General features: G+C 52.2%; 3 protein-coding genes across 3 annotated transcripts; 1 reads left to right on the forward strand and 2 right to left on the reverse strand.

Annotated features, from left to right (window-relative positions):
- Window positions 1-398: 398 nt before the first annotated feature.
- On the forward strand, window positions 399-4,160 carry J4E92_005932 (uncharacterized protein; the record flags this gene model as incomplete). The annotated part of the gene is made up of 3 exons (XM_051497308.1): window positions 399-846; window positions 1,559-2,612; window positions 2,675-4,160. 3 exons carry the CDS (start codon window positions 399-401, stop codon window positions 4,158-4,160), a joined length of 2,988 nt encoding a protein of 995 aa, XP_051352968.1.
- A 1,758-nt stretch (window positions 4,161-5,918) lies between these two features.
- J4E92_005933 (uncharacterized protein) lies at window positions 5,919-6,648 on the reverse strand (the record flags this gene model as incomplete). Its single annotated transcript, XM_051497309.1, has 2 exons — window positions 5,919-6,213; window positions 6,269-6,648. The coding sequence occupies 2 exons, from the start codon at window positions 6,646-6,648 to the stop codon at window positions 5,919-5,921; spliced, it is 675 nt and encodes a 224-aa protein (XP_051352969.1).
- Window positions 6,649-10,500: 3,852 nt separating this feature from the next.
- Window positions 10,501-11,810, reverse strand: J4E92_005934 (uncharacterized protein; the record flags this gene model as incomplete). The annotated part of the gene is made up of 4 exons (XM_051497310.1): window positions 10,501-10,784; window positions 10,907-11,183; window positions 11,235-11,334; window positions 11,467-11,810. 4 exons carry the CDS (start codon window positions 11,808-11,810, stop codon window positions 10,501-10,503), a joined length of 1,005 nt encoding a protein of 334 aa, XP_051352970.1.
- Window positions 11,811-12,038: the final 228 nt, after the last annotated feature.

Genomic DNA, 12,038 nt, shown 5'->3' on the forward strand with positions numbered 1-12,038 from the left:
GTCTGAGCTGGCATTGGCAAGTCTGGGAAGTGTTCTTTTTCGTTGAGTTTTGCAGCTTGCTGCTGGCTTGAAGAAGGAGCGCAAACATTTGTAGTTTACATGTCTTACGGGGTGGGGCTCAGGAGTTTGGCTCGGCGTCTTCATGTGACAGGTCAGAGGCCTTGGGAGGCTCGATGTCTCTCATGGGTCAATAGCGAGATCAATTCGCGCGCTGCATTCCTAGTCTCTGCAGAGTTTGCTTCTGATCTGTTGCAACAAGCATAACAAGTGAAGTGAAAGCTGGGAAATGACGCGATTGCCTTATCTGGAGCACTCGTTTATTTCATGATTGGCCACCTGCCACATTTTCCCCTTCGGTCGCGACTGCCAGATGACTAAACCTACAACCAACCACCAGCATGTCGTCTACACAACCCCTGCTTGCGCATGCGCCCGTTACACCTCTTAGTACGACCAACAGCTCCGCCGTCCCGGTCGGCGCCCTCGCAGTCATCGAATGGTGCATATTTGATGGCTATACACACAAAGACGTTGTGAGCATGTACAACGGCGCTGGCTATGGCAGCGTCAGCACCAAATACGGTATATCGTATCAGGTGAGGAGGTGGGGCCCAGTGTGGTATCAAGAGCAAGGCGCTGTCAGACCATGGGAGCTCTACACGAAGATTGAGAAGGAAGAGTTCAAAGAAAGGGGACTGAGCGGTGAAGACTTCAAGTTTGTGCATCCACGGGAGCTGGATGTGGTGAATGGAGTTGTACACGTACGAGGACAGCCGCGAGGACAGAAGGAAAAGCGACAGGAAGCGGCAAGGCGGAGGTCTCAGGGTAAGGTTACGAAGAATCCCGGTGCGTCTTCTACACGGTCATCGGCAACTTGACTAAGAGGAACAACTTACTGATCTTTCGCCATGTAGTCAATACCGCCCAAAGTCGCACCGCCTCTCGAACATCTTCAGCAAGTCGCGCATCCAGTTCCAGCTCCCGCCCCCTTCGCACTCCCAATCAAGTACAACCCGGTCATTCACCCAATTCAACTCCACCACCGGCTATACCTGAGCACCTTCGGATCGCGATCAAGGCCAAACACGACGAGTGGCTGAGGGCGAATGAAAGGGGAGAGACAGAAATGGCGGATTTGGCAGAACAAAAGTTGGAAAGCCTCGAGCGACAAGCAATGAAGGTCAGCCTGCCGGGGTTCTTGGCGTGGAAGTTCGGACCAGAGCATATCGGCGCCGCGGTGAGCTGATGAGACAGACGGACGAGGAATCATCTCAAGTCAAATTGCCCTCTAGCCTTGTTATAACGTAGCCACTCGAAGCCTCCTACTTTCACTTCCTTTTTTCCGATCACAATCAGACCACACGCGCGGTTGTTGACTGACGCCTCTTGATATGAGCCCATGCACTCACGAGACTGACTGAAAATGATTTTCACTGAGTGGGCTTTGCTTGTGCCTCTTACAAAGTCCGCGAGCCTGATCCTCCCGCTGCGCTTTTGCCCAATCTACTTATACTCTTGCCTCAACCTACTCTTTGCTACCAGCGACACTCCGGTGTAGGTGAAGAAGTACCACAACATCCAAGCATCGCAAAAGACACACGACAGCAAGCCGCTACATCAAACCAGCCGAAAGATTCTGCAACTGTGATCATGTCATCCACAGATAAGCCTACAGAAGAGGTTGACGCCTCAGCGCGGATGTCAACCACAGCACGGAAGCGTCGGTTGAATGAGCCCTACGTCGCCGCGGACGCTCCAGTGCTCCCTACAAATACCGCTTTCAACACGGACCAGCCCAGGGAGCATAATGACAACGAGGACGCGAACTCTCCGCCCATGAAAAAGCGCAAGACAAAGTCTAACTCACTGGGTGCGCGCGCCAAAGTTGCTGCGAAGGACATACCTAGCGATGAAGAGATCAAAGCCTTCATAGAGGGCGTAGCAGCTATCAAAGACTGGACTTCTCAGGTAGTTGACACCAAGTATATACAACTGGTGCAATGGTACGACGTCGAAGGCATCTCGATGAAACAGTGCGGCACCAAATGGGTAGAAGAAGGATATGCAGAAGGACGCGCAGATCCGAAAAAGCAGAAGACTGAGGTTACTGAATCAGGGATGTGGAAGCACTACAGCAGCCACGGGAGGAAGTTCCTCGAGGAGAAAGGTCTCGTGTGGGTATCTCCATCGGCGCGGAAGGCTTACAAGAAAAGAGTTGGCGTCGTCGAGCAGTCCAGAAAGACAATCCCAGAAAAGACAGTTCCACACAAGACGGTTTCACCCAAGACAGTCTCAGATCGGACGGAGCGCATACCATCACCTGGTATAGAAGAGGGAGAGCCGCTGACGATTGCTAGCCATACCAACGTGCTTGAGAGCAGTGAACACATGGCCGACAAACCAGTGCCCAGTATTCAGCGATACACCACACCGCAGCCGCAAGAGGAGGCCGCACGAGGTGTTACAAAGGTTGCGATGCCCAAGCCAGAAGACTATCGTGTGGGACTGCATCATGGAGAAGATGAGGAGCTGTTGTTCCTTCTCTCGAGGAAAGTGAAGGCAGAATCGAGACCAAGCGACCTCATTTGTGACTTTGAGAAAAAAGGGAAGAGGTAAGTAACTCTATGTCAAACATGACTGCAGACCATAGGACTGACATCATACGTCTTGACAGCCCTGCCGCCGCGCAATCAAGCGAGGTAACGAGCGATCCAGAGGCCGAAGCTGCAGAGGTCGTACGCTACAAGAACAGTCGAGCAACCGAAGATGTTCTGAGCTTTAAGCGGAAGACCGGTGACGTGCGCCGCGGACATCCCACTCGACCTATTCTGAGCCGAAAGCAAGCCATCGAGCACTGCACCTTTATAAAGGACGCCATCAAAAACGATCCGACCGTCGATACGATCGAGTACGGAGAAGACATAGATGCCGATACTATCGCCCGCTTCGTCGCGTGCATCTCGCCCGACTTCCGAGCGGCCCTGCCCACGCACGATGTTGTCGGATTGGTCAACGCGGGTCACCCGGACACCCGGACTACGGAGATCCAGTGGTCCATCCAGGAACTTGAAGACCTATACGTTTTCGCCCACACGATGGGCACACTTGCGGTATGTGACATGATCATCGATAGAGTATATGAGGAGCTGCATCGTCCCCAGCAGCGCCTGATTCGCACCATCGATGGTACCATGGAGAAATTCGGATTCCGCCGCATGAGCCCAGCGTTCATGAATCTTCTATCGGAGAATGACACACGAGCTTTCGATTTCTTTGTCTGTGCTTTGGCCATGAAGGCCGAAGATACCCTGGAACTGCTGAAAATATCCAGGCTCGATAGTTGGTACCATGAATCTAAGCAGGCGTTGATGACAAAGCTGGAAATAGATTGGGCGTCGGGAGCTAGCAAAAGCGAGTCGGCAGCGATATGTCCGACATACCATCACCATTGGAGCCCAGCGACAGGCTGTTACAAGTCTGCAGTGTCCACGGCGCCCTTGATATCGAAATCCAACGCTGCGAAGCAATCGGCGCCCACGTCCCGTACGTTCCAGAAGCGACCCGAGCCCTATCAGCGCAAAGATCGTAAGAAGGAGGAAAAGGAGGAGGCCTGGGCTAAGAAGGTGGCATTCCAGAAGATCGATCGCGAGGCCAATAAAGCGCATGGGCGTGGACTGACGCAATGGGAAGCCGAGCAGGCCAGGCTTCAGAAGGTTCAGCAAGAGCTCCACGACGAAGACGAAGAGTACAATGGTTCCTCCGACTCCTCACACTCGTCAGACGACGAAGACGTCAATGTGATCGTTGTGCAACTTCCTCGGGTATACAGCAGAGCTCGCGATCTCTTCCGAAACAGCCCTGGATCATATGCTGAACCATCCGAATACACTTGGATTGCGTCCGATCTGACGCATGCGAGAGTCGCTGCCCGAAGCGGAGGTGGGCTGAACTATTCTGGCGAGGGTATGAATCTTTCCAAGGACACCGCGGAGATTCAGCGGAAGAAGGTAGCGATCGTGGAGGGCCAGCTGCAGATGTTTCGCGATAGCGGTTACGACCCTGACAATCTGCAGGGCTCAGGCCGATTGCACGCCATGTCTCAGAGGGCGAGTGAAGACGGGGAGATGATCGATGGAGACGAGAGCGACGACGAGGACTAGGATACTAGCCACGATGGAGAGGCGACGAGGGTGGTGAGCGCGAGCGCTACGATGCCTGGATTCGGTGTTTAGACTGGTGAGATTTCACATAACGAGTACCTCGCACGCTAGAGTGGGATCTGCTGCGTGAGTCTTCAGGAGCTCGCTTGGTCGTGTACAGGGGAGAACGAAGGATATAATGCCCGCCGGGGCAGGAGGACGATGGCTGGTCGAGCCTGGGTTGAGTTGTTGTGAGGGCGGTGGGCCATGTCCTGGTAGTTTACGCGCATATCGTGGTAGGGTAGAGAAATCGCGTGATGTTTGTCAAGCTGCCGAGGTCTCTTTGCTTGCGAGCGCATGTCTGTTCCAAGGTTCTTCCGCGCGTGCATGAGTCAGCATTCCGGACGCGTCGGCCCCACACGTGCGCAAACGTCATCGTCCCTGGAAGCTTCGGCCCAATTCGCGTCCTTGTCTATCTGAGCCAGCCCCAGCCCCTTGTCCAGCCCTACACATTGCGACGATAGCGACCATGCTTGCCATGACAACTGCCGACCGTAACCTGAGACGTCGATAACATCCCAAGGCCACAGCGTTCTTTATACCACGAATGGTGACATCGCCTCGCAGATGCCCCGGAATATTGCCGGTGGGGCAGCTCGGCGCATCAATTTGGGAGATTGTGCCGTAAATTGTCAGTCTGGTGTTGATCACACGTCTGTGCGAGGAGCAACGGTGATACTCAAGTATGGTGCTCGCGGTATAAGTGTGCTCGCGCCTGTACGTTCGTTGCCATTTCCATCTTCACGCTACCGCAGCGCCGCCATATTGACATCATCCTCAAAATGCGCTTCACAACCCTGTTCTGTATCATGCTTGCACCTCTTGTAGCCCTGGCGGCCCCAGCCGAGATACATAGCAGGTCAGATATACTTGCAGCCCGCCAGGCGCGTCCCACAAAGCCAGCACCGTGCGTGCGTGTGATGAACACAACCGAAGCGCAGACAGCTACGCGTGCCGAAGCCTTCGCCCAAGCTTTTATCTACAAGAAGGACATCAGTGAGGCGTTCAAATACATAGCCAAAGACTACATTGTAAGAGGGTCACGACGTCTTCAAGAGGATCAATGACGGCTAACCACGTATAGAACCACAACCCCGCTGCACAGAACGGGTCTGACTCCGCCTGGAACATCCTCTCTCCAATCTGGAGTTCGCAGAGCATCACACCATTACGTACAGCGTTCAAGTCCCCACAAAGCTGGCTTAACTATCGCACCGGAAGTTTTGGGGAAGTCGTTGACCGTTTTCGATGGGAGGGAGGGTGTATCGCGGAGCATGTAAGTCTTACTTCTCATACTAGAAGAGAATCATCACTGACGTGGCAATCTGCAGTGGGATCAAGGCGAGAGATTCCCGCCTCAATATGTCTGAATAGGCAATCGATTGATGCATATAACCACATATGATACGAACGTATGATCGAACAGATGTAGATACGTTGAGCCCAATAAATAACGACAGCGCAAACCCTTCGCGAATGAATCCTAGATATCCCACCAGCCTAAGAAAAGATGTGTCGTACACATGATACGTCTCTCTTGCACCATCACCGCAAGACCAATCTCATATAATCTGACCGCAGAACGTGTTCCCTCATGCCAGCCGTTTCGCAATATATCCGACATCACAGCGCCAATCCCTTCATCGTTCCTTCACACTCCGGCGTTCTTTCTGATGCGACAACATGAGAGCTCGAGAGCTAACCAGGCCAGATCACATCTCAGACATCGATGCTGGACTTGCCCTTGTCTTCCTTGTCATCACCCTCAGGTCGGAGCTGCTCCTCGGAAGACCTCGCGCTCTCATCGATGTAGCGCTCGGCATCAGCGTCGGCATCGAGATAGTCTTCTCCACGCAGCAAGCTGTACCGCGCTCCACCCTTGTTCGTCTCTTTGACCTGTGGGGTGCCCACCGTCAGGTTGTGGTGACAGTTGGGGCACTCATGTACCGTCTGAGTACGCAACGCAAACCACATCGCTCGAGCCTTGCAAGCAAAGAAGTAGAAGTGGACAAACCTGTCATCATGTTAGCAACCCTACTGATGACTGGCTCGGACTTTGAACAACTTACATATTGACAATCATGGGAGCTGTTGCGTATCCAGCCAAGAAGCCATATCCCGCTGACCCCAGATCGTCAACCTCGACTGCCCAGATCGGAATGAGTATTGCAAGATAGGCGATACCCGCCAATCCGTCTAGGAGAGCGAGCTTGGGGCCTGGCGTACGATTGTGCCTTCGTTGGTGGACAATGCTCGCCGTTGAAGCAACCGCAGTCATGGCGAGGGGGATGTAGCCGAAGCAGAATGTAGTTACATCGCGATGGTCGTACCAATACCGGTAACTATGGGACTCCAGCGAGAGAACGGTGATGGCAATGAGGAAAGGTGTTGTGAGGGCACTGGCAAACAGATTCAGTACGCGAAGAGAACGTTCCTGCGCCATGATCATCTTGTTGGTTTGGGTAATCTGTTGGTATCTGAAAATGGAGGTGAAGACGAAAAGAGCCAGATGGCTTGGTGCAACAAAGACAAACTGAAGTCTACAGGCCTGTTTAAGTCACATCACCGACTGGGATAGCGTCTCATCATCTCTCAGGCAACAGCGAAAAGCACATAGCCGCAAGTGCATCAGAGCCGCGTGTACACACGAGGCGCTTTTTGGCATCGTCAGCCAATCGATGTGTCGCTCCGGCACGACAACGGTACTACGCAGCAGTAGTGAGACAGCGAGATCTTTTGTTTACTCCCCCGAGTATGTGTTTTGGCCAATGAACGTTGACGTTGGGTGGCTATGCCGGCTAGCCTTGGTATAGCGCAGGTGGGCGGATTACTCGGGTCCTGTGTCAGGCTCTCCGCAGTGCATGGACGCATGCTCAAGAATAGAATGACCTCTGAGACGTCTCAATATCTGTCTACCTACATACGGAGGTCTTTACATGCATCGTTTCACTCTTGCTTCTACATCGATAGAGAAGGTTGCACAAGTCACGTGACGTTTACATCATCCGGGCATGCATTGCGGTCATACTAAAGCTCGTTTCCGTGATATCATGCCTTTCTTCCAAATCGTAGAGTAGCGCCTGTTATTTATTCTGATCTTGGAGTGGGAAGCATGTCGCGTAGCCGCTTCCGCCAACGCTTGCGGCGTGTGGTTATCCAGGTAAGCAGAAATTACGTAGGTGACTAGGGAAGACCCTGAGGAAACCGTTGATTACTAAAACCCGCAAAGATCTTTTCGACGATCCGGACCTTTGTTCTCTTCGCATGCGTGTAAGCATGCACAACCAAACTTATTTCACAACACGGCCCTTTTGGCATCACGATGCACCCGACCTCCATATCTGCTGCCAGAGTGAACTCATCGGGTCTTATCGAGGTGTACACCTACAAACCCTGCTCCAGTTATGTGCAGTACTTACAAGCCGTCGCGCGTCATTTCGGCACGCAAGACACGAATGAGGTCTACCCAGACGCAGCTACAATATCCATGTTCCGCACTGCTTTCGCACCCATCACGGAAGATCTAACCCGGAAGCTGAACCGTCTGCCCAGATACTCCGCATTGGTTTATCCTAGGACGTTCCAACATTTTTCCCCAGCGCGCCGCCTGGGTAGCGTTATTTCCTCCGCTCGATGGCGACTATTACGAAACATTCAGACGAGAGGTCAGAACAAAAGCCGCTTGTGAGAACTACGACCTATTCCAACGATTTGCAGTAAAACCCTGAGTGTTCTTCAGAATTCTCATTTATTGCCGCCATGCTTATCAGAAGATTATATTCCACGGGGGTCCTCGTAGAATTAGTTGCGAGTGGCTTGTCGCTATGGTCCTCGCGACGCCAATGGTAGCTGCCAATTCGTATCGAATTCTGCACAATTATTATAGGGTAGATGTATACATTAGCTCAGGAGGTGTTTGCTTATCAAGATCCAGTGATGTGTATGCAGCAACATGCGACACGGATTCTGGCCACCCCGCGGTACCGAGTATTGCATATGCGATTTGATAAACCCAATCAGCTCTACGTAATGGTCAACATACCTTCTGCCTGTGGTTACCTCTCAAAATGATAGCCGCGCACGCGCCGAATATGACGCACAACGGTGATTTCAGAGCATACATAATCGCCTAAGATCCCAAACCCCCCAAGGTTTGCAGCGTAGAAGTCATCTCTGACCACAGCATCCAGCAAACACGAAACCAGACTTACGACATGACTCAACACACAGAAACACCCATGAATATTCCCAAACCATGGGAATCTGGCCGTCAGACTCATTTATACAGACTGCCTCGGCATTTATCCAGGACGATATTGGAACTTCTACCTTTATCATCTATGGCGACGTTCGCAATGACGAGCCACCACTCGAATACATTGGTCCGCTCCATCAAGAACCCTTTCGCCCTGATCAAGAAAGAAGGGAATGAGGCTGAGCGAGCGAGGTTCTCGATTCTGTGTTTCGACAAGCACTATCCGGACCATATCATATGTTATCATTGCGGCTCATACCATAAGCGCAAATCACCTGGTAGTCGGGATATCTGGGGTCAAAACGCCCCAGCCGCCTTCAAGTACGGGACCAGGACGATATGCAAACGGCGCACAACAAACTTCGACGGGTTGGACTGGGAGACCGTCCACGAGACGATGCGCGGGTTCCGGCACTCCCCTCGGTATGGACACAATCTCCTGCGCCCTGAAGGCGTTCATCAACAGGGGTCAAAACGGTGGGGCAGTGACATCTATGCATTACCCTGTGATGGTCATTTGCTTTTAAGAAAGAGATGGGTCAGTGGTATTCCGGAAGTCGAGGATGTAGATCCCAAGGCCGTAGTATTTGGGATTCCATACTCGTTATGTCCACACCTGAACTCGGTCCTCAATATATATTCCATGGGTTGTGGTATAAGAAACGCTGTGTCTCGCTTCTACACGTACCACGATCCTGAGGAGCTCAAAGATGGATATGTTGATAAAGCCTTGAGGTGCACCGCCTGCCCTACCGAAGTGGTCATCGAAATAACTCCGCGAAGGCTGTTCATTGGGAATTGCGCAGACGAGTCGAGGTTTCCGAAATCAACCTATGTCGTAAGCGTCTCCAGATACGTCGACTTTGGCAAATGTCAGGATCCAGAGGACATTGAATGGAAGGCGCTCACAGAACGGAGACCGGGGTTCTGGAGACGCCTCTTTTCGAGGAGGGATAGCGGGTCGCTAGACGGGGAAACAGCACGGCCGACGATAGACCTTACACACCTGAAACCCGTTTGCGAGAGATTTAATGCGCGTCTTCATGCGCCTCTGCTGTCCTCGCCGTCCCTCAGCAGTCCTACCGACCTTCGTCTGGCTATGCGTGATAGCACTGATGCACAACCTCCACCATACGCCGAGTAATCATAGTCAACAACATCGGGTCGCGAGAGTCCCAGCGAGCTGTGAACTGTGCCATGGGCGCATCCGGTAAGAAGCTTTGAAGGTGTCGGTTTCAACGAAACGCAGTACGCGCCTATCTTCGACCCAGGATGATGCCCGGTCTTGCTTCGCGCGAGTTGTTGCGTCTGCACTTTGGTGTGCGGGATCCATGAATGGTTGTGATTGAGAACCAGACCGCAGTCTGAGTCAAAGGCGCACTCTATTCTTTCTTTATGGTTGTAATTTGTAGCTTTAGAACGTGTCGCAAGAGGGTGTGGCATGAACGGATTGGCGCAGGCCCGTGATGTCTAGGGGCAGCATGCCCTCACGACTGTATGCGTGGGCGCAAAATAGGGCCATTTCGGTCGCGCATCGAAGCAATTAGTGGTCTTGATCAATACTTGAGTGTTTGAACGTCAATGCTGATCCAATAAGAGAAATGGCCAGCTCAATCGCACGGCCATCGGTACACCTTCCCAAATTCGGTGATGACGATGAGACGATCTCACACCCCCAGCCGTTCACAACCAAGACGGCTGATATGCGCCTTTTGCTTCCAACATATGCTTGTAGTCTCGTGTTAAACAGATCTTCACTTGCACTACTCGCTGAGAATAGGTTCCCGCTGCGCAATAACCCTTCTGAGAAACTACCTGCATTTATGTACGCAATCGGAGTGAGATGGACGGAAAGTCCACCACGGATGTCTGTTTACCATACAGAATACGGGGAGCATTCGAAATGAATAGATACAATACTCGCGCATGTACTAAAATTGGCTCGCTGCAGAAGCCTGAAGACAGTACACGGAATTCGTACATCAAGTCTGTGTTTGCATGTCTGCCTACACCATCCTCATGTCTGAAACGCTCACTAACCGTTGGCTACATATAGATCTCGTGGACCCTGACCAAGCTGTTGGGTGATGAATCTTTTGAATTTGTCTCTTGCACAAGTCGAGCTTTCAGGCGATCAGTCCCTTCCATATGAGCATCGTCAGGTGGTGGCTGCGGGCCATCGACCACGTGGAAACACAGAGATGCGTCGACAAGGCTGACGTCGTCGTCTGTTTCCGGCCTGAAGATAGTGATCTTGCTGATGGTCTTTTGGCCAAGTTGTAATTTGTGCTGCATGAGAAAGTAAGCGAACCCAGCACCGTTTGGAGATCCTGGTTTGGGTTAGTCTTACTATATGTCATCGGAGTTGAACGCGACTTGCCTAGTAGCGCATGGCCCTGATCCGTAGTGGTAGAGAAGTCGGTTCCCGGCCACTCGCTTAGTTCGGTGTTACGGTCGCGTAGACAAGAAGCGATGATTTGATTAGTCACCTCGTTGGAGATGGCTATCATGAAGAAGTAGCGAATGTTCTTGATATTGGGGTTGTTACGAACCCAAAATCCCCAGATGATGTCTGAGAAAGCGCGAAGTTGAGGTAGGTCGTCTTTGTTCGGCTCCTTCGTACCACCGCCCCAGATAGTCTTGGCGGATGCTTGAGGGCTTTCAAGGAAGAGACCATAGATAGCGCCTCCTTTGGTGTTGATTCCGAATTCAAAATGCGCCTTTGTTGCCTGTAACGCCGTCAGCATCTAACTACTGCTCATACGCAAGCCTAAACTCACTCTGTATTGCTTGTTGTTAAGTGCTGTGCTGTACCACTGATTGATAGCCGGGATCTGGTTGCCCTCATTATCTCTTTTCTCTGGGTCCCAATGCTCGACCCTATAGCACTGGTTATCTCCGCCTGCTGAAGTCGGCCGTCCGTCGAGACCAAGTGAGCGCATCGCATGTGAGAAATGCCAGTGCTCAGAAAAGCTGCAGCTGAACGACGATGAGCTAGTTTCTCGCCAGTACCAGTCCTGAAGCTCTATCTTGAGGTCACTGTTGTAAGGCCTTGCAGCAGATGGGGGTTCGCGAGTATCTTTCATCTGACGGCCTGCGGTCTGATCAGAGCCTTCGAGACCACAGATCAGGGCGCCTCCTTTGGCTGCATTCTTGTTCCAATCCTCCTCCGCGGCATAATCATCGTCCCAGAAGGCCACCGTGGGGTGGAGTCCGTTGGGTTCACGGCTGGTCGAATTTGAAGATATGCGGGTGATGTTACGGTCTGAGATGGGTGCGGAGGCCAGCGGAGTCTTGATACTGCCGACAACTGTGTGTATGGCAACCGCGACGACAAGGGCGGTGACGAAGGTCATGTCGCTGATCGCTGCCAGGGAAACTGAACGAAGCAACAGATACAAGGAACGTCAGCAAGACGAACAGCGTGATACAAGAGGCAAGGCGCAAGACTAGCGGCTATTGGAGGCTGCCACAGTGACTTCGTAGGTGAAGGAGCGATTGTTCCACATCCCAATTTGCGCGCGTGTCTTCTATGACGAAGGTCTTGGAAAGGAAAGTGCAACCACTGATGAAGCATGCTTGGC

This window comes from Alternaria infectoria, assembly GCF_024043175.1.
Source record: "Alternaria infectoria strain BMP 0036 chromosome Unknown scaffold_8, whole genome shotgun sequence".
Taxonomy (NCBI): domain Eukaryota; kingdom Fungi; phylum Ascomycota; class Dothideomycetes; order Pleosporales; family Pleosporaceae; genus Alternaria; species Alternaria infectoria.